This window comes from Salvelinus alpinus, chromosome 3 (genome assembly GCF_045679555.1).
Source record: "Salvelinus alpinus chromosome 3, SLU_Salpinus.1, whole genome shotgun sequence".
Lineage (NCBI taxonomy): Eukaryota > Metazoa > Chordata > Actinopteri > Salmoniformes > Salmonidae > Salvelinus > Salvelinus alpinus.
In genome coordinates this window covers 11,545,861-11,566,777 of record NC_092088.1, presented here as the reverse complement: position 1 = coordinate 11,566,777, position 20,917 = coordinate 11,545,861, and the positions used below count along the sequence as shown (strand labels likewise).

The following is a 20,917-nucleotide window of genomic DNA, read 5'->3' as shown; positions in this document are numbered from 1 at the left end:
AAATGACAGATGTGGGGCATTTCGTGAAATTGTACTTCAGTATGGTTTCATAAACAAAGACATGCTGATGTGCCAGAATATTAAGTATCACATTGTCATAAGTATCAAAACTGTAAAAACAATATGTAGCTTTTCTGCAGAAAGAACCAGCCTCATAAATTTATGACTTTATCCTTTTTCTTCAGTGTGGCCCTAGTACTCTGTCATATAAACAAATACACATTCCATATGAATATAAAAACACAATGTGTAACATTATGTTCCTTTATTGAATAAGGACAAAACAAAGCAGGTAAACCATCAGCTCCTTTCGAAACTGAAGTCACAGTGACTCTACAAGATGGAAAGCACAGAATCCAAGCATATTATACAAAATGATACATACACATTCAAAGGTCTGTATATAACACACCCTGCATGTCTGCACACTAAAATAAATGCAGGACAAATCCATACACATCAACTGAACAGACAAATGAATGGATGCAGTAGCCTCCCTGCAGCCTTGTATTACACACAGTATACCGCACAAACATCATAAGAGGCCAAATTCGTCAAAAAACGAACCCAAAAAAACCCAAATTCCTCTGCCACCGCAGGACATATTTAACCAAAATTGAAAGCACACATACTAACTAAAATAATTCAACACTTATTGGTCCCTCAGCAGCCGACCACTGTCGTCATCAGGGAAGATTGCCGGATTGTCCCAGTCCATGGCTGGTGGCACTCTGGGGGCCCTCTCCTTCCTCAGGCAGGCCACATTGTGGAGGACAGCACAAGCCACAGTAATATCACATGCCCTAACAGGGCTGACCCTTAATTTGTGAAGGCAGTGAAAGCGTGCCTTCAGGAGGCCAAAGGTCATTTCAACTCTGGCCCTGGTCCTGGCATGGGCATGGTTGTAGGCCTGCTGTGCTTCCTGGGGGTCTGTGAAAGGTGTCAGGAGAAAAGGCTGGCAGCCATACCCCCTGTCTCCCAGCAACACACCAGAGAATTCACCTGTCAACACAAAATCTCATCATTACTACCTCATAAACACAGTGATATTCTTGACACAGCCATGATGGTTATAAATAGGGGTTGTGTGGCTTACCTTGTGATAGGCACTGATAGATTTCAGAGGCCCGAAAGATTCTGGAGTCATGGACTGAGCCAGGCCATTTTGCCACAACATTGCTGATCACACAGTCAGCATTGCAGACCATCTGAAATCATAAGATGAGGAATATTACACCAATCAATGCACATCACTGGCAATGCAGAGTGTTCGTCAATGGACAATATCAAAAAGTTATGTTCACCTGAACATTAATGCTGTGAAAGGATTTCCTATTCACAAAATCGGCCTCATGGGCACCTGAGGGGGCTTTTATCCTTATGTGTGTGCAGTCCACTGCACCAATGACATTGGGGAAACCTGTCACACAAAGTAATGAGTATCCTACTATGTGTTAACAGTTGTCCTGTAATTTGTAGATCCTCTTACCTGCAATCCTATAGAACTCCTCTTTGATGTCACAGAGTCTTCTGTGGCCAGGGAAGGAGATGAAGACATCTGCTAATGCTTTGATAGCCAGACACACACTCCTTATTGTGCGGCAAATTGTGGCCTTGTTCAGCTGTTCTGCATCCCCCACTGAGTACAGGAAGGCTCCACTAGCAAAAAAGCGCAAGGCCACACAAACCATTTGCTCCACACTCAGTGCATGGCTCCGTGCAGTGCGGTGCTTAATCCTGGGACCCAGTAGTCTGCATAGATACCTGATGCCATCTGCAGAAAACCTGTATCTTTCATATAGATGGTCATCAGGGAAGGCCAGTGGGTCCAACCGGTCCCTGAAGACCCTTTCTCGCCTGAAGGCTCTCCTCAGCACAAGTGCTTCTTCATCCACCACATCTCGCACGAATGGGCATGCCATTGTCAGAGCAGAAAGGAACACACAATTTTGGGCCTTCATATAGGCTAGTGGCCACACCTGGTGCTGGGGGGGTGGGCAAAAGAGGGCGATGCCTTATAACGATGACTTGGTTGTACTGATTGCTGGGAAAATAAAAAAAACCTTAGAAAGATGCCACCGTCCTGTGTGCTCACAATAAGAGCTCATATGTCATGGCTCACTTGACTTTACGAGAATATACCTAATTTTTATTTTGAGCTGTGTCATCTTCTTGGAGCTGGGGGAGGAAAGAAAAATAATGATTAATACATTTGTGTTACAGTTAGCATACAGTGTACATTGAAGGCATATCTCACCTCCCTCTCAAGTTTTTTTATTTCAAGGTCCAGTTTCCTAATTGTCCTCTTTTTTATTTCGGACTCCAGTGCAAGATTTTCCATCTTTTTCTTCTTGTACTGAATGTCTATGTCTGCCAGTTCTATTTGGCGCCGGAGGTGGTTGCCATACAACTTTCTGATAGCTTGTGAGCTCTGTGAACACAATACAATTAGCGCAGCTGGAATTTGGCAGGATGTGGTGTCCTTTTATTAATACGCACTATGTTGCCAGGCTGGTTTTCCCACTGTATAGCATCTGGGTCCTGTAAAAGAAATTAGATTTTTTGATTTTGATGAGGACTCCTCACCAATGTAGAGTAAATAGTACTTTCACAGTCTTAACATGATACCTCATGCCTTCTGGAATCCAGAGAGATGGTCTCCTCCTCATCATCGTCTCCATCATGTGCTGTTGCTGCTGCACTGGGGCCTTCACCCTATCACATTTAATCGGATTCATATTGAAGCTAGTAGACAAGACATGCCAGGCCTACAGTATGCCTTTGATGGAGTACTCACTGGATCAGCATCGTCTGGTGCTTGTGCTGGTGGCTCTAACAGGAACACAGTGCTGCCAGACACTGCAAGGCAATAGGTAAACCAAAGTCAGACAGTCCAAATTGATTCAATATGAATGTGGTTGTATCCCATGTAGAGATGGAAGGACATACCTTGAATGAAGCGGGTGGCATCTTGGGAGGAACCTATGCTCGTCTCTTTCCCCCCAGGGATCCCCTCTAAGACGGGCCTGCCTTTATTTAGCTCCAAGGCCATGTCCTCTGCTGGGGTAAGGTCAGCCTTTGGTGACCCACCACCCGTGCCTTGTCTGTGGGTATTCTTTTTCACTGCTAAAACAGTACAGACAATGTGTGAGCAGGCACCTTCTGGGTACAATATATGCTTGTGCTTTGTTAAATATTAGTCAGGGACCATACCATTCTGCAGAATGTTCTTGTATTTGATTTTGACCTGCTGCCATGTCCGTTTTGGCCCGTTCATGTTTAATCTACACACACACACACACACACACACACACACACACACACACACACACACACACACACACACACACATTTAATGGAGTCACACTGCAAAAAATTACTTGGTATTTTTGTCTTGTTTTCAGTAAAAATATCAAAAAATTTATCATAGCTTTATACAGTGTGATGGAGTTACTTTACACAATTTCACTCATATCTGCAGTGCATTTCAATTAAAAATTTAACCGTTTCATAATTACAGTACAACTGCATTTTTGGAGATGTGAATTAAATATTTGAATTGTAATTGTGATGTTTCAGCGGAGCGGTGAGTGTGTAATTGTGCACTACTTACGCATTCAGGCGGTCTGCAATACTTTGCCACGCTTTTTCTCTTTGCTTTATCACTGTGGCGGTGTTGCCTTTCTTCTTAATTATATCTTTTACCTCCTCGTATGCCTCCATGAGGATTTGTGCTTCCGACGGGGAAAAGTACGCGGCTCTAGTTGCCATGGTAAATCAGTTAATCTGTGATCTGTGGCGGGGTCTATTTGAGTGAGCCGTGAGCGCGCACCTATCCAGGATTGGTTTCACCTGGCTTAATGAATCCGTGTCTGCTCATCCTGGCTTGGTCTTTGTGCAACCAATTAAGCCTGGACGCACATGTTTTGGCTTCATTGAGCTCAGCTGAGTCATTTATCCCGGATGTCTTAATTCTACTTTTGTGCAACAGGCCCCTGTTTTCCTTTTTCTTGTATTTATTTAGTTGGTCAGGGCGTGAGTTGGGTGGGTTTGTCTATGTTTGATTTTCTATGTTGGGATGTTTGTGTTCGGCCGGGTATGATTCTCAATCAGAGACAGCTGTCAATCGTTGTCCCTGATTGAGAATCATACTTAGGCAGCCTGGGTTTCACATGTGTTTTGTGGGTGTTTGTATCTCGTGTCAGTGTTCGTGCCACACGGGACTGTTTTCGGTTTGGTTACGTTTGTTGTTTTGTATCTTGAAGTGTTCTGTTTTACTTTCATTAAATATGAACACTAACCACTCTGCATTTTGGTCCTCTCCTTCTGTCAGCGAGGACAGCCGTTACAGGTTTTGTCGGTTGTTATTGTGTTTCTTTGTTTATTTCGGTTTTGTTGGTTGTGTTTGTTTTGTTTATTTCGGTTTTGTTGGTTGTTGTTGTGTTTTTTCACTTGCTATGGCAATGTGAACATATGTTTCCCATGCCAATAAGGCCTTTTGAAATGAATTGAGAGAGAGAGAGATGATGAGAAGATGTGAAAAGGAAAAAGGGATGATGGACAAGGAGGAATACGAAGAAGAATATAAAGAATACGAAGAAGAAGAAGAAGAATATAAACACTAAAAAGCTGCCTGACTGATTGAAGGCTGTGTTCCCAAGCAATTTAGCTAAGAAGACAGTTATGGGTGGACCAAAATTACATGAAAAACTGCATGCTGAAAAGGACTTATTATGTGTCCCATCATGTCTTTTAGGGTGCTGGTGATGTAAGTGTGGTACGTGAAGTATGCGTCAGTGTGTATATACAGTTCATGTTTGTGTGTGTTTTTTTGTGTGTGTGTGTGTGTGTGTGTGTGTGTGTGTGTGTGTGTGTGTGTGTGTGTAAGTGAGCGTGTAAGTGAGCGTGGCAGTCTTGCTTTTGATTGCTTTGGATAATTGCAATAGAGCTTGACCAAAATAGCATTAAAAAATGACATAATTGTTGTATAAACAAAATAGTTGTATGTCACCAGTCAAGGTGATAATGGAAAGACTATGCATTAGATTGTACATAAAAGTGTACAGCTCCAGTTCTCGTGGGCCACAGTCATGCTGATTTCTGTCCTGTGAGTGTCTGTACTCTTAATCATGTTAATTATGTGTAAATGTGTATATACTGTACGTGTGCGTGTGTGTGTACATGTGTGGTTATGTGTGTGTGTGTGTAAGTGAGCATGTGTAAAAAGCCTATAGCACTCATAAATATTATTTGAATCTGAAGAACACTTTCCCTTTATCTTGTGGTCATTATGGATGTGAGAAGTGTGTGTGTTTGTTTCTGGGTGCTGTGCGCAGAACAGTGTATGTTTGTATGTGTATGTGGAAATCATTGGTTCCAGCCATGCATCAAACTGTTTTTCCAACTATTGGTTACCCAGCTCCAGTTTCTAGCTAATATGCAGTTCTTAGCTTTTTGGAAACAGCACTTTTAGTCCCCGTATGTGTGTGTTTTGAGTATGAGTGTTACTGTGACAGAAGTGTTTGCTGCTTTAAGAGAAATGTGTGTGTGTGTGTGAAGGTCTGAGTAATTTGTCTGAATGGGCAATTCATTTCCTCTCATCACAACCTGTGTCTCTCTCTTTGAACCTCTGTGTTCCGGGACAAAGTGTACGAGTTAAATGAACCCTATGTTCTTGTAATTCACATAAACGTTTGCAGGTCTGATGGACCCACAACTTTATTGGGTTTTTAAAACAATACAGCCATAACAATTCATGTAAAAAATACTTAATACTTAGATGTTGACTTAAATGATTAATATTTGCCATTTACCTCTGCTAGATCACATTTATCAATAAAAACGCAATTAACGCTATCAATAAAATACTATTTTTTTGTAAACCAAAATTAATTATAATCAAGACATGGGTGGAATAATAATGTTTATCCTGTCTAGGACTGGGGTTCCGCTAGCGGACAACCAATGAATTTGCAGGGCACCAAATTCAATCAACAGAAATCTCATAATTCAGTTCTCAAACATACAAGTATTAGGCACCATTTTAAAGATAAAATTCTCGTTAATCCAACCACAGTGTCCGATTTCAAAAAAGCTTTTCGGCGAAAGCAGAACATATCATTATTTTAGGTCAGCAACTAGTCACAGAAAGCATACAGCGATTTTCCAAGCAAAGAGAGGAGTCACAAAAAGCTGAAATATTGATAAAATGAATCACTAACCTTTGATATTCTTCATCAGATGACACTCCCGGGACAACATGTTACACAATACATGTATGTTTTGTTCGATCAAGTTCATATTTATATCCAAAAACCTCAGTTTACATTTGGCTTTGCCTCCAAAACATCCCGTGAATTTGCACAGAGCCACATCAAATCACAGATATACTCATAATAAACATTAATAAAAGATACAAGTGTTATTCACAGATTTAAAGATATACTTCTCCTTAATGCAACCGCTGTGTCAGATTTTTTTTTAAACTTTACGGAAAAAGCAAACCATGCAATAATCTGAGTACGGCGCTCAGAGACATTCACAACCCAAGAAGATATGGTGTCTGGGATGAATAGTTCAAAAGAAGACTTTATGTCCTGCACATGAGTAACCGCCATCCGCGTTGGCCCTGGTTGCATCCTTACCACATTGGCAGCCATGCAGGGTGGCTCACTCCTTGGGCAAGAAGACCAATCAACTTCCCAAAAAGATTTACATCCGTATTTCTCCTCCTGCAGGCTGCTGATGAGCTGGTTGCTGACGGGCTGGTCCTGGGGCTGGCTGCTGAAGGGCTGGTCCTGGGGCTGGCTGCTGAAGGGCTGGTACTGGGGCTGGCTGCTGAAGGGCTGGTCCTGGGGCTGGCTGCTGAAGGGCTGGTACGGCTGGCTGCTGAAGGGCTGGTCCTGGGGCTGGCTGCTGAAGGGCTAGTCCTGGGGCTGGCTGCTGAAGGGCTGGTACTGGGGCTGGCTGCTGACGGGCTGGTCCTGGGGCTGGCTGCTGAAGGGCTGGTCCTGGGGCTGGCTGCTGAAGGGCTGGTCCTGGGGCTGGCTGCTGAAGGGCTGGTACTGGGGCTGGCTGCTGAAGGGCTGGTCCTGAGGTTGGCTGAGAGTCAATCTCATCCTCTTCTTCCAACTAACTGTCAGACTCCGAATTGACAGAGACATGATCGTCATATTCTGGAAAATCTTCGTCTTCCAAAGTGAAAGATTCTCCTTCTACACTAGCTTCTCTCTCTGCAAAAAAGCAGAGATTATTTTTGCCATCTGATTGATTGTGGAAAGGACACATATGCAAAGCTATTTATTTATTGTGTCCCTCCCCCAATTTGCACCTGGCTGTGGTAGAATGTGGGACAATACTGCATTTTTTACAATGTAGCAAAATCATTTATAGAAATAATGTGTTGTAATAACATTTTGCAGGTTCCTGCAATACATTGTGTAGTTTCACTCACTACAAAGGGTAAAGAGTGGGAGAAAAGCGGTGTGGCAGGCAGACAGTTGGGAGACAGTGTAACGGCAGTCTAAGTCGTCCTCCTCCTCAGACGAGGAGAGGCGAGAAGGATCTGAGGACCAATGTGCAGCGTGGTAATTTTCCATGATTTAATTCACACAAAACAAGACACTATACAAAATGACAAAACAAACTAACCGTCACAGTCCTATCTGGTGCAGAACACAAACACAGAGACAGGAAACAACCACCCACAATCCCCAACACAAAACAAGCCACCTATATATGATTCTCAATCAGGGACAACGATTGACAGCTGTCTCTGATTGAGAACCATATTAGGCTGGACACAGAAACAGACAAACTAGACACACAACATAGAATTCCCACCCAGCTCACGTCCTGACCAACACTAAACAAGCAAAACACATAAGAACTATGGTCAGGACGTGACAGACAGACAGGTTATTGGTGCTTTGTTAAAACAGCAGGCCCAGGGAGGAGGAAGACAGAGTGAAGGCACACATCAAACCTTTTTGTTTCATTTGAACTCGTTTTCACCTACACACACACTTTTCCACACTTTTATTACCCTCAGGTCCATTGAACCCGAACACCACATATGTCATATAAATGTGTAGGGGGGTGCACAGTGTGCACACAATGAACATTTATTATTTTACATGTTCTTCACAGAAAATGAGCCAAGGCCAATGAGTCTCTGGTTGATTTTTTATTTATTTTAGTAAACATAAAAAATGGGTCCCACAGACCCGAACACAACACAAGGGTTAAGTGGAATTATAGCTTATATAATTAAATAATGATCAGGTTGAAGGATAATGAGTACATGGAGTTATGTAACACTTAAGTTACCACTTTTGCACTCACTATTTGGTTGAGAAAATGTACTGTGTTAAGTAATGCATAAGTACCTGTCCTTACACGAGACCAGAGATGGAAAGTGATTCATCTGACCCAGAGATTCAGAGAGACAGAGAGCAGATCTAGAGACTCAGAGAGAGAGAGAGATAGACAGAACATCCAGATACTCAGAGAGACTGACAGCAGATCTAGAGACTCAGAGAGAGAGACAGGACATCCAGATACTCAGAGAGACAGACAGCAGATCTAGAGACTCAGAGAGAGAGACAGAACATCCAGATACTCAGAGAGACAGACAGCAGATCTAGAGACTCAGAGAGAGAGACAGGACATCCAGATACTCAGAGAGACAGACAGCAGATCTAGAGACTCAGAGAGAGAGACAGGACATCCAGATACTCAGAGAGACAGACAGGAGATCTAGAGACTCAGAGAGAGAGACAGAACATCCAGATACTCAGAGAGACAGACAGCAGATCTAGAGACTCAGAGAGAGAGACAGAACATCCAGATACTCAGAGAGACAGACAGCAGATCTAGAGACTCAGAGAGAGAGACAGGACATCCAGATACTCAGAGAGACAGACAGCAGATCTAGAGACTCAGAGAGAGAGAGGACATCCAGATACTCAGAGAGACAGACAGGAGGAGATATTTGGCTCTATCAAATCAAATTAAATCACATTTTATTGGTCACATAAACATGGTTAACAGATGTTAATGAGAGTGTAGCGAAATGCTTGTGCTTCTAGTTCCGACCATGCAGTAATATATTGTGGCCTGCTGGAGGTCATTTTGCAGGGCTCTGGCAGTGCTCCTCCTTGCACAAAGGCGGAGGTAGCGGTCCTGCTGCTGGATTGTTGCCCTCCTACGGCCTCCTCCACGTCTCCTGATGTACTGGCCTGTCTCCTGGTAGCGCCTCCATGCTCTGGACACTACGCTGACAGACACAGCAAACCTTCTTGCCACAGCTCGCATTGATGTGCCATCCTGGATGAGCTGCACTACCTGAGCCACTTGTGTGGGTTGTAGACTCAGTCTCATGCTACCACTAGAGTGAATGCACCGCCAGCATTCAAAAGTGACCAAAACATCAGCCAGGAAGCATAGGAACTGAGAAGTGGTCTGTGGTCACCACCTGCAGAACCACTCCTTTATTGGGGGTGTCTTGCTAATTGCCTATAATTTCCACCTTTTGTGTATTCCATTTGCACAACAGCATGTGAAATTTATTGTCAATCAGTGTTGGTTCCTAAGTGGACTGTTTGATTTCACAGAAGTGTGATTGACTTGGAGTTACATTGTGTTGTTTAAGTGTTCCCTTTATTTTTTTGAGCAGTGTATGTACACTCAGTTTACAAAACATTAAGAATACCTTCCTAATATTGAGTTGCATCAACATCTGCAACCTTGTCTATGTTTTACCTTGAAGGACAATGTTACCCTCCAGTGGTATACGTGCAGGACTATAGCAGAGAGAGAGAGTCACCCTTACTCAAAACATACATTTCAAATAATCATTCAACTTTCAGACAGGAGTAGACATGACTGTGTTTTACAAATTTTATTAACTCGTTAATTTAAAACTAATCAGGTGAATACTACCACGACAGATAGCAGGATCAACCAACTGCAAATGGGTCTTGCAGATGCTCTGCTCAAGTCACAGCTGCAGTCTTTTCCCCTTGGATGAGGATTGGCTGGAAGGTGGGGTGTAGGTGTGGGTACATGTGGACACCTGAGCCAATCCACCGCAATGGATTTTGGAGTGACATTATCTTGGTCCAGTCCTCCTCTCTGCATGACCCAATAGAGGTTGTCCTTGAAGAAGTAAGCATCTCCTAGAAGGTAACATAATCAAACAATTGGTTTAAAATGCTTTGAAATGCAGGTGGGCTGTTTAATGATTGCGTATGACATTGCAAGCTAAGATGCAGACTTAGATAATAAATTTGGTTGGACTTTAAGCAGAGTTGAGGTCTAGAAAGTATTTTGCTCACTAGTTTCAACCAACTGAATAATAACTAACTCTAGTTTTAAAGCTCAACGGTGGTTACATGTGATCAAGGTGTCCAAGCAGAGACTTTCCCTGACATGTCACATGGCCCAGAAAAACAACTGGCCCTAACAATGTAGAACAACACTGAACTACACTTTCTCTACATTAACACTGCAGCCACCTTCATCTCATCAAGGCTCAAGTCTTTCTCAAGGCCTCACCTTCTCCCCAGCTGATGATGTCATCGGGGTCCGTTGGCACCCCTCTCCAGAGGGCTGCGTCTTTGGGGTAGCCCCCCTCCGGCTTCCTCCCCTCCTCCTTGCGGCCCTCGTCGAACTTCCAGAACTCACCCATGCTGAATAGATAGGTCTTCCCGTTGTAGGCCCACACGAAGGCAGCCTCCACTCTTTCCACTTTCCCGCCGTCCTTGGTCCTCATCCCCCACTCTGCCAGAGGCCTGGGGTAGCCGGGATGGGCCACATTGTCTTTGAACACCCAGTACTGAGCCCCTGCACAGGAAAAGATAGGAGGAGGAAATCACCTTTGTTTTACATCACAACAACAATGACATTCATAAGGATATTAGCCACTGTAGCATAGTTCTTATGTTTTCAATTCTAACTAGGGACGTGTTCATTAGGCACCAAACAGAAGGAAACAGACTGAAACAGGGAGGGAGTACCTCCAATAAGAAATGCTTATTTTCATTTTCCTTTGCAAAATGTTTCCGTTGCGTCCCATAATGAACATGACATAAGGCTACAACAGTGCTGTTGTCTTTCCCACCGATGAAGAAGATGATGACGCCGTCGCTCTTCCTCTCGTAAACGGCATCGATCTTGTTGGTTTCAGGGGGGAGCCCCATCCAGAAGTTTCTAATCAGGGCTGGGTTGAGGGAGACAAGATTACCTGTCCTCTGAATCCTCCAGAAATGTGGACCTGACACAAACAACATAATAATTAAAGAGGCTGTGTGGAAAATTAGATGCTAATTCTTTACGTCAAATTTGGGCTTGAGTGTTGCCTGTATGGTTCATATACAGGTCGTTCTTGAATTGCGGTGGCATTTGGGCACGGCAACAACAACAAAAATGACTTCCAGATGCTGTATTTTATTTAAATGTATTTGGGTACGTTTTGCCCTTCGAAATCAACTAATATGGCAGCTAATATAAGCGAATATATTTTAGATTTTAGATTCTTCAAAGTAGCCACCCTTGCCTTGATGACAGCTTTGCACACTCTTGTCATTCGCTTAACCAGCTTCATGAGGTAGTCACCTGGAATGCATTGCAATTAACTGGTGTGCCTTGTTAAACGTTCATTTGTGGAATGTCTTTCCTTAATGCGTTTGAGCCAATCAGTTGAGTTGTGACAAGGTAGGGGTGGTTTACAGAAAATAGCCATATTTGGAAAAATACCAAGTCCATATTATGGCAAGAACAGCTCAAATAAGCAAAGAGAAACGACAGTCCATCATTACTTTAAATTAGTCAATCTGGAAAAATTCAAGAACTTTAAAAGTTTCTTCAAGTGTAGTCCAAAAACCATCAAGCACTATGATGAAATGGGCTCTCATGAGGACCGCCAAAGGAAAGGAAGACCCAGAGTTACCTCTGCTGCAGAGGATAAATTCATTAGAGTTAACTGCATCTCAGATTGCAGCCCAAATAAATGCTTCACAGAGTTCAAGTAACAGACACATCTCATCATCAACTGTTCAGAGGAGACTGTGTGAATCAGCTCTTCGTGGTCAAATTACTGCAGAGAATCCATTACTAAAGGACACCAATAGGACAGACTTGATTGGGCCAAGAAACACGAGCAATGGATATTAGACTGGTGGAAATCTGATGAGTCCAAATTTGAGATTTTTGGTTCCAACCACCGTGTCTTTGTGAGACGCAGAGTAGGTGAACGGATGATCTCCGCATGTGTGGTTCCCACCGTAAAGCATGGAGGAGGGGGTGTGATGGTTTGGGGGTGCATTGCTGGTGACACTCTCAGTGATTTATTTAGAATTCAAGGCACACTTAACCAGCATGGCTACCATAGCATTCTGCATGCACCTATAAAGAAAATCACTTTCAAAACTACTAAATCCTCGTGGATTGATGAGGAATTGAAAAATTGTATGGTTGAGAGGGATGAGGCAAAAGGTAAGTCAAATAAGTCTGGCTGCACAACCGATTGGCAAATGTATTGCAAATTGAGAAGTCATGTGACTAAACTGAATAAAAAGAAGAAGAAACTATGAAACAAAGATAAATTACAAAAATAATGATAGTAAAAATCTTTGGAGCAGCTTAAATTAAATGTTGGGGGGAAAAAATTACTCAGCTCCATCATTCATTGAATCAGATGGCTCATTCATCACAAAACTAACTAATATTGCCAACTACTTTAATTATTTTTTTCATTTGGGGTGGCAGGTAGTCTAGTGGTTAGAGCATTGGGCCAGTAACTGAAAGGCTGCTGGATTGAATCCCCGAGCTGACAAGTTAATCTGTCATTCTGCCCCTGAGCAAGGCAGTTAACCAACTGTTTCCTGGTAGGCCGTCATTGTAAATATGAATTTGTTCTTAACTTCTCTAGGGTAGGGGGCAGCATTTTCACGTTTGGATGAAAAGCAAACCCAAGTTCAACTGCCAGCTACTCATCCCCAGAAAACCAGATATGCATATTGTTAGTAGATTTGGATAGAAGACACTCTGAAGTTTCTAAAACTGTTTGAATCATGTCTGTGAGTATAACAGAACTTATTTAGCAGGCGAAACCCTGAGGACAAACCATTCCGATTTCTTTTTTTTGAGGTCACTCTTTTCAATGAGATTTCATTGGGAAACCAGATTTCTAAGCGACCTGCTTGCAGTTCCTACGGCTTCCACTGGATGTCAACAGTCTAGAGAAATTGGTTCAGGTTATTCCTTTGTGTAATGAAGAATTTCAGCCATCTTGAAGTTGAGTCACTCTAGGTGTCCTGTTTGATCGAAGCGCGTGAGCAGAAAGCTGGCTTTAGTTGGTTTTAATCCTGTATTGAACACAGATCATCCCGTCTTCAATTTTATCGATTATTAAGAACATCCTCTGTGTTCTGTTAGACAGGTAACACTTTATCCACAATATAGCAGGGCGTGTAAAGCCATAACACGTACGTTTTTCCAGCAGCAGACTATGATCAATAATGTCAAAAGCCGCACTGAAGTCTAACAAAACAGCCCCCACAATCTTTGTATTATAAATTGTTGAATGTCCTTCCCTATAAGCATGATGAAAGCATTTGTTGTCCATTTGTTTACTATAAAATAGCATTGCATCTGGGCAAACAATTTTTTTCCCAAAAGTTTACTAAGTGTTGGTAACAGGCTGATCGGTCGGCTATTTGAGACAGTAAAGGGGGCTTTACTATTCTTAGGTAGCGGAATTACTTTTGTTTTCCTCCAAGCCTGAGGGCACACACTTTCTAGTAGGCTTAAATAGAAAATATGGCAAGTAGGAGTAGCAATATTGTCTGCTATTACCCTCAGTAATTTTCCATCCAAGTTGTCAGACCCCGGTGGCTTGTCATTGTTGATAGACAACAATAATTGTTTAACCTCTTTCAGCTAGGGGGCACTATTTTTATGTTTGGAAAAATAACGTTCCCAAGGTAAATGGACTATTTCTCAGGCCCAGATGCTAGAATATGCATATAATTGACAGATTAGGATAGAAAACACTCTAAAATTTCCAAAACGGTCAAAATATTGTCTGTGAGTATAACAGAACTGATTTTGCAGGCGAAAACCTGAGGAAATCCAACCCGGAAGTGCCTTTTATTCGGAAAAATCCCTGTTTCATTGCTTGCCCATCCTCCATTTAAAGGGGTATCAACCAGATTCCTTTTCCAATGGCTTCCTCAGGCTGGGACCAGGCTTTAGACATAGTTTCAAGCTTTTATTTTGAAAAATTAGCGCGATTTTTCAAAACGCGTCAGGTGTCCTTTGATTAGTTCATGCGCTGGAGAGTTGTAGCTCAACATTTTCCTTCTCTGTAGTATTGAATAGTTTACTGTCCGGTTGAAATATTATCGATTATGTATGTTAAAAACAACCTGAGGATTGATTATAAAAAACGTTTGACATGTTTCTACGAACAATACGGATACTTTTTGGAATTTTCGTCTGCCCTCGTCTGCCCTTCAGAACCGCCACGAGCCTGTGGTTTTCTGAACATAACGCGCAAACCAAATGGAGGTTTTTGGTTATAAAAATAATCTTTATCGAACAAAAATAACATTTATTGTGTAACGGGAAGTCTCGTGAGTGCAAACATCCGAAGATCATCAAAGGTAAGCGATTAGTTTTATTGCTTTTCTGACTTTCGTGACCAAGCTAATTTACGGCTAGCTATTCTTACTGTTTTGTCTAGTGATTGATAAACTCACAAACGCTTGGATTGCTTTCGCTGTAAAGCATATTTTCAAAATCTGACACGATAGGTGGATTAACAACAAGCTAAGCTATGTTTTGGTATATTTCACTTGTGATTTCATGATTACAAATATTTTTTGTTTTGTATTTTTTTGAATTTGGCGCTCTGCAATTCAGCGGTTGTTTACGAAAATGATTCCGCTAAAGGGATCCGTGCGTCAAGAAGTTAAGTGTTGCAGTCATTTCAGTCGCTGTAGTAGCTGACATGTATAGTGTTGAGTCATCCGCATACATAGACACTGGCTTTACTCAAAGCCATGTCATTAGTAAAGATTGAAAAAAGTAACGGGCCTAGACAGCTGCCCTGAGGAATAATGTTGGAGAGGCTTCTGATGGAGTTCACCTTGGGGTCATGATAGGGGCTGTACAAAATGTTTGATGTATTATAATAACTGATTATGCTTATGTTGTATTATTAGAAAGGGAAAGGTTATAAGACCCCCTTACATTTATAGGGTCCTAGACTACAGATTAACAATTTATAATCATTATAAGGTTTAAGGGAAGTGTTGGGGTTCGTTCCTTGTTCCTTGTCAATCATAGGCTCATTGGGGAAATCAGCAATTAGACAATATCTTTATGTAAATAAATCAAACCTTTATTCATGCATTGCAGACAGAAGTTGACAACGGGAACATAGCACGCATGTTTCCGAGTAAGTTCTGCAAAATAACAAATGGTCAAGGTTGTTTTATTATGCTTGCAGTCAACCCCTAGTGATGTCACTGCCTATGTCATTACCTTCTACTCATGAGACCAAGCCCATGCATACACAGCTATACAAACACTAGTTCCAGTGTTATATAACGGCTCAACAGTAAATGTCCACTCCCCATGTTGATTTATAGTGGTATGTCTGACTAGACTCTTATTTCTTTCACTCCCCTGCAGGGTTCTGTGTCTTATGAATCTCTTTTATCTTTGAGGCGCTTTCTCACAGGCACCCTGTTTTGACTGCAATAATTCACACATCTCTCAGACCGTTTCTTTATAAGAAGCAGAGACTAGAAAATAACTGTGGAACAATATTAACAAAGAGTTGCAGTTAGTTTCAGAGTGGATGGCAAAGAATCAATTCGTTGTAAATATTTCTAAAACTTAAAGTATTTTATTTTGGGACAAATCATTCACTAAATCCTAAACCTCAAATAAATATTTTAATAAATAATGTGTAAATTTGAGGTGACTAAACTGCTTGCAGTAATCCTGGATTGTAAACTGTCATGGTCGAAACATATTGATACAACAGTTGCTAAGATGGGGAGAAGTCTGTCCATAATAAAGTGCTGCACTATGAACAAGGCATGTCCTACAGGCTCTAGTTTTGTCGTACAGGAGAGGAGGAGCGGGAGTGGACGTGACAAGCATTCCGCTGTAACCAGTGCCTGTAATCTGGTTCAGGTTATTTATCAACCTACCAGGGTGTTTACAAACAATACAGGAGCAAGATCATCCGCATGTATCGATTACATCTTTATCAATACGAACGTTGTGCAAAAGCTGTATCTGTACCCATTGGATGCAGGGATCACAATACAGTGGCTATATACAGGAAAGCCAAAGTTCCAAAAACTGGGCCTAAAATAGTGTACAAGAGATCATACAGTCATGCAACTCTTATGTAGATGATGTTATAAATATTTGTTAGTCTGATGTGATTAATAAGGAGCATCCAGATGCTGCACTTAATGAATTTATGAAATTGCTTGTTTGAATTTTTGATAAACATTCACCTGTTAAGAAACTGACTGTTCGTACCGTTAAGGCTCCATGGATTGATGAGAATTTTCAAAACTGTATGGTTGAAAGAGATGGGGCAAAAGGAGTGGCTAATAAGTGGCTGCACATTTGACTTACTGCAAATTGAGAAATTAAGTGACTAAACTCAACAAAAAGAAGAAGAAACTATTATGATTTATATAATTATATAAATATTGATGGAAAAAATACTCTGGAGTACTTGAAATAATGGGCAGAAAGACAAATTCAACCTCATCTTTCATCAAATCAGATGGCTTTTTCATCACAAAACCATTTGATGTTGCCAATTATTTTAATAATTACTTCATTTGCAAAGTGGGCAAACTTAGGCAACAAATGCCAACAATGAACAGTGAGCCATCATATTAATGTATAAAAATGAATAATGAAAGACAAGCATTGCAAATTTGAATTTTGTAAAGTAGGTATGGTTCACCAACTACTTTGCAGACAGAGTTCAGTGTGTCAAATCGGAGGGCATGTTGTCCGGTCCTCTGGCAGTCTCTATGGGGGTACCACAGGGTTCAATTCTCGGGCCGACTCTTTTCTCTGTATACATCAATGATGTTGCTCTTGCTGCGGGCGATTCCCTGATCCACCTCTACGCAGACGACACCATTCTATATACAGTGAGGGAAAAAAGTATTTGATCCCCTGCTGATTTTGTTCGTTTGCCCACTGACAATGAAATGATCAGTCTGTAATTTTAATGGTATGTTTATTTGAACAGTGAGAGACAGAATATCAACAAAAAAATCCAGAAAAACGCATGTCAAAAATGTTATAAATTGATTTGCATTTTAATGAGGGAAATAAGTATTTGACCCCTCTTCAAAACATGACTTAGTACTTGGTGGCAAAACCCTTGTTGGCAATCACAGAGGTCAGATGTTTCTTGTAGTTGGCCACCAGGTTTGCACACATCTCAGGAGGGATTTTGTCCCACTCCTCTTTGCAGATCTTCTTCAAGTCATTAAGATTTCGAGGCTGACGTTTGGCAACTCGAACCTTCAGCTCCCTCCACAGATTTTCTATGGGATTAAGGTCTGGAGACTGGCTAGGCCACTCCAGGACCTTAATGTGCTTTTTCTTGAGCCACTCCTTTGTTGCCTTGGCCGTGTGTTTTGGGTCATTGTCATGCTGGAATACCCATCCACGACCCATTTTCAATGCCCTGGCTGAGGGAAGGAGGTTTTCACCCAAGATTTGACGGTACATGGCCCCGTCCATCGTCCCTTTGATGCGGTGAAGTTGTCCTGTCCCCTTAGCAGAAAAACACCCCCAAAGCATAATGTTTCCACCTCCATGTTTGACGGTGGGGATGGTTTCTTGGGGTCATAGGCAGCATTCCTCCTCCTCCAAACACGGCAAGTTGAGTTGATGCCAAAGAACTCCACTTTGGTCTCGTCTGACCACAACACGTTCACCCAGTTGTCCTCTGAATCATTCAGATGTTCATTGGCAAACTTTAGACGGGTATGTATATGAGCTTTCTTGAGCAGGGGGACCTTGCGGGCGCTGCAGGATTTCAGTCCTTCACGGCGTAGTGTGTTACCAATTGTTTTCTTGGTGACTATGGTCCCAGCTGCCTTGAGATCATTGACAAGATCCTCCTGTTTAGTTCTGGGCAGATTCCTCACCATTCTCATGATCATTGCAACTCCACGAGGTGAGATCTTGCATGGAGCCCTAGGCCAAGGGAGTTTGACAGTTGTTTTGTGTTTCTTCCATTTGCGAATAATCGCACCAACTGTTGTCACCTTCTCACCAAGCTGCTTGGCAATGGTCTTGTAGCCCATTCCAGCCTTGTGTAGATCTACAATCTTGTCCCTGACATCCTTGGAGAGCTCTTTGGTCTTGGCCATGGTGGAGAGTTTGGAATCTGATTGATTGATTGCTTCTGTGGACAGGTGTCTTTTATACAGGTAAGAAACTGAGATTAGGAGCACTCCCTTTAAGAGTGTGCTCCTAATCTCAGCTCGTTACCTGTATGAAAGACACCTGGGAGCCAGAAATCTTTCTGATTGAGAGGGGGTCAAATACTTATTTCCCTCATTAAAATGCAAATCAATTTATAACATTTTTGACATGCGTTTTTCTGGATATTTTTGTTGTTATTCTGTCTCTCACTGTTCAAATAAACCTACCATTAAAATTATAGACTGATCATTTCTTTGTCAGTGGGCAAACGTACAAAATCAGCAGGGGATCAAATACTTTTTTCCCTCACTGTACTTCCGGCCCTTCCTTGGACACTGTGCTATCTAACCTCCAAACGAGCTTCAATGCCATACAACACTCCTTCCGTGGCCTCCAACTGCTCTTAAACGCTAGTAAAACCAAATGCATGCTTTTCAACCGTTCGCTGCCTGCACCCGCACGCCCGACTAGCATCACCACCCTGGACGGTTCCGACCTAGAATATGTGGACATCTATAAGTACCTAGGTGTCTGGCTAGACTGCAAACTCTCCTTCCAGACTCATATCAAACATCTCCAATCCAAAATCAAATCAAGAATCGGCTTTCTATTCCGCAACAAAGCCTCCTTCACTCACGCCGCCAAACTTACCCTAGTAAAACTGACTATCCTACCGATCCTCGACTTCGGCGATGTCATCTACAAAATAGCTTCCAACACTCTACTCAGCAAACTGGATGCAGTTTATCACAGTGCCATTCGTTTTGTTACTAAAGCACCTTATACGACCCACCACTGCGACCTGTATGCCCTAGTCGGCTGGCCCTCGCTACATGTTCGTCGTCAGACCCACTGGCTCCAGGTCATCTACAAGGCTATGCTAGGTAAAGTGCCGCCTTATCTCAGTTCACTGGTCACGATGGCTACACCCACCCGCAGCACGCGCTCCAGTAGGTGTATCTCACTGATCATCCCTAAAGCTAAAACCTCATTTGGACGCCTTTCCTTCCAGTTCTCTGCTGCCTGCGACTGGAACGAATTGCAAAAATCTCTGAAGTTGGAGACTTTTATCTCCCTCAACAACTTTAAAAATCTGCTATCCGAGCAGCTAACCGATCGCTGCAGCTGTACATAGTCCATCTGTAAACTACCCACCCAATTTACCTACCTCACCCCCCATACTGCTTTTATTTATTTACTTTTCTGCTCTTTTGCACACCAGTATCTCTTCTTGCACATGATCATCTGATGATTTATCACTCCAGTGTTAATCTGCTAAATTGTAATTATTCGATTTATTGCCTACCTCATGCCTTTTGCACACATTGTATATAGATTCTCTTTTTTTCTACCATGTTATTGACTTGTTTATTGTTTACTCCATGTGTAACTCTGTGTTGTCTGGTCACACTGCTATGCTTTATCTTGGCCAGGTCGCAGTTGCAAATGAGAACTTGTTCTCAACTAGCCTACCTGGTTAAATAAAGGTGAAATAAATAAAAAAATTAAAAAAATGGGAGAGGTGTAAAAAGTATTGTTATCGATCAACAATGACAAACCTCCTGGCATTTACAACTTAGATGGAAAGCTACTGAGGATGGTAGATGGGTTTATGAGTTTAGTAGTTTGTGTGTCGGGGGGCTAGGGTCAGTCTGTTATATCTGGAGTATTTCTCCTGTCTTATCCGGTGTCCTGTGTAAATTTAAGTATGCTCTCTCTAATTCTCTCTCTCTTTTTCTTTCTCTCTTTCTTTCTCTCTCTAGGAGGACCTGAGCTCTAGGACCATGCCTCAGGACTACCTGGCCTGATGACTCCTTGCTGTCCCCAGTCCACCTGGCCGTGCTGCTGCTCCAGTTTCAACTGTTTTGCCTGTGGCTATGGAACCCTGACCTGTTCACCGGATGTGCTACCTGTCCCAGACCTGCTGTTTTCAACTCTCTAGAGACAGCAGGAGCGGTAGAGATAATCTGAATGATCAGCTATGAAAAATGCCAACTGTTATTTACTCCTGAGGTGCTGACCTGTTGCACCCTCGACAACCACTGTGATAAATATTATTTGACCCTGCTGGTCATCTGTGAACATTTGAACATCTTGGCCATGTTCTAATCTCCACCCGGCATAGCCAGAAGAGGACTGGCCACCCCTCATAGCCTGGTTCCGTTCTAGGATTCTTCCTAGGTTCTGGCCTTTCTAGGGAGTTTTCCCAGACACCGTGCTTCTACACCTGCATTGCTTGCTGTTTGGGGTTTTAGGCTGGGTTTCTGTACAGCACTTAGAGATTTCAGCTGATGTAAGAAGGGCTTTATAAATATATTTGATTTTATTTGATATGACTCTATAGCCACTCCTATCTGTTACATCTTTAATCTGAGTCCTGAGGCTGGAAGGGAAGCCAAAGCACTCTAGGCCCTCTACTCTTTCATAT

At 42.3% G+C, this 20,917-nt stretch overlaps 2 protein-coding genes across 8 annotated transcripts in view; both read right to left on the bottom strand.

The window, feature by feature from the left end:
• Positions 1–229: 229 nt before the first annotated feature.
• On the bottom strand, positions 230–3,996 carry LOC139570025 (putative nuclease HARBI1). 7 transcript variants are annotated; one of them, XM_071391466.1, is made up of 11 exons: positions 3,614–3,996; positions 3,214–3,284; positions 2,950–3,126; positions 2,798–2,859; positions 2,629–2,715; positions 2,500–2,541; positions 2,258–2,431; positions 2,143–2,178; positions 1,490–2,044; positions 1,097–1,208; positions 230–1,002 (listed from the first exon to the last, which is right to left on the bottom strand). In XM_071391466.1, the coding sequence occupies exons 1-8, from the start codon at positions 3,769–3,771 to the stop codon at positions 2,143–2,145; spliced, it is 807 nt and encodes a 268-aa protein (XP_071247567.1). In that variant the 5' UTR covers positions 3,772–3,996; the 3' UTR covers positions 230–1,002; positions 1,097–1,208; positions 1,490–2,044. The 7 variants fall into 7 exon arrangements, with proteins under 7 accessions (XP_071247567.1, XP_071247561.1, XP_071247564.1 ...); XM_071391460.1 differs by adding an exon at positions 1,305–1,420 and having other exon boundaries at positions 2,258–2,541; positions 3,214–3,996; XM_071391463.1 differs by adding an exon at positions 1,305–1,420 and having other exon boundaries at positions 1,490–2,178; positions 3,214–3,996.
• Positions 3,997–9,886: 5,890 nt separating this feature from the next.
• LOC139570024 (matrix metalloproteinase-25-like) overlaps positions 9,887–20,917 on the bottom strand; it is a gene marked incomplete in the record, with an annotated part of 17,778 nt that continues 6,747 nt past the window's right edge. Inside the window, 3 exon segments of the mRNA XM_071391458.1 lie at positions 9,887–10,178; positions 10,558–10,845; positions 11,123–11,275. Coding sequence (XP_071247559.1) covers positions 9,928–10,178; positions 10,558–10,845; positions 11,123–11,275 — 692 coding nt within the window.

Bases quoted from the DNA above. Each gene is read 5' to 3' on its own strand.
- LOC139570025 (XM_071391461.1), bottom strand. From the start codon at position 1,961: ATGAAGGCCCAAAATTGTGTGTTCCTTTCTGCTCTGACAATGGCATGC. The intron at 1,209-1,304 runs GTGAACATAACT...TTATGATTTCAG, and splicing joins TTCACAGCATTAATGTTCAG to ATGGTCTGCAATGCTGACTG. The intron at 1,003-1,096 runs GTAAGCCACACA...TTGTGTTGACAG, and splicing joins CTATCAGTGCCTATCACAAG to GTGAATTCTCTGGTGTGTTG.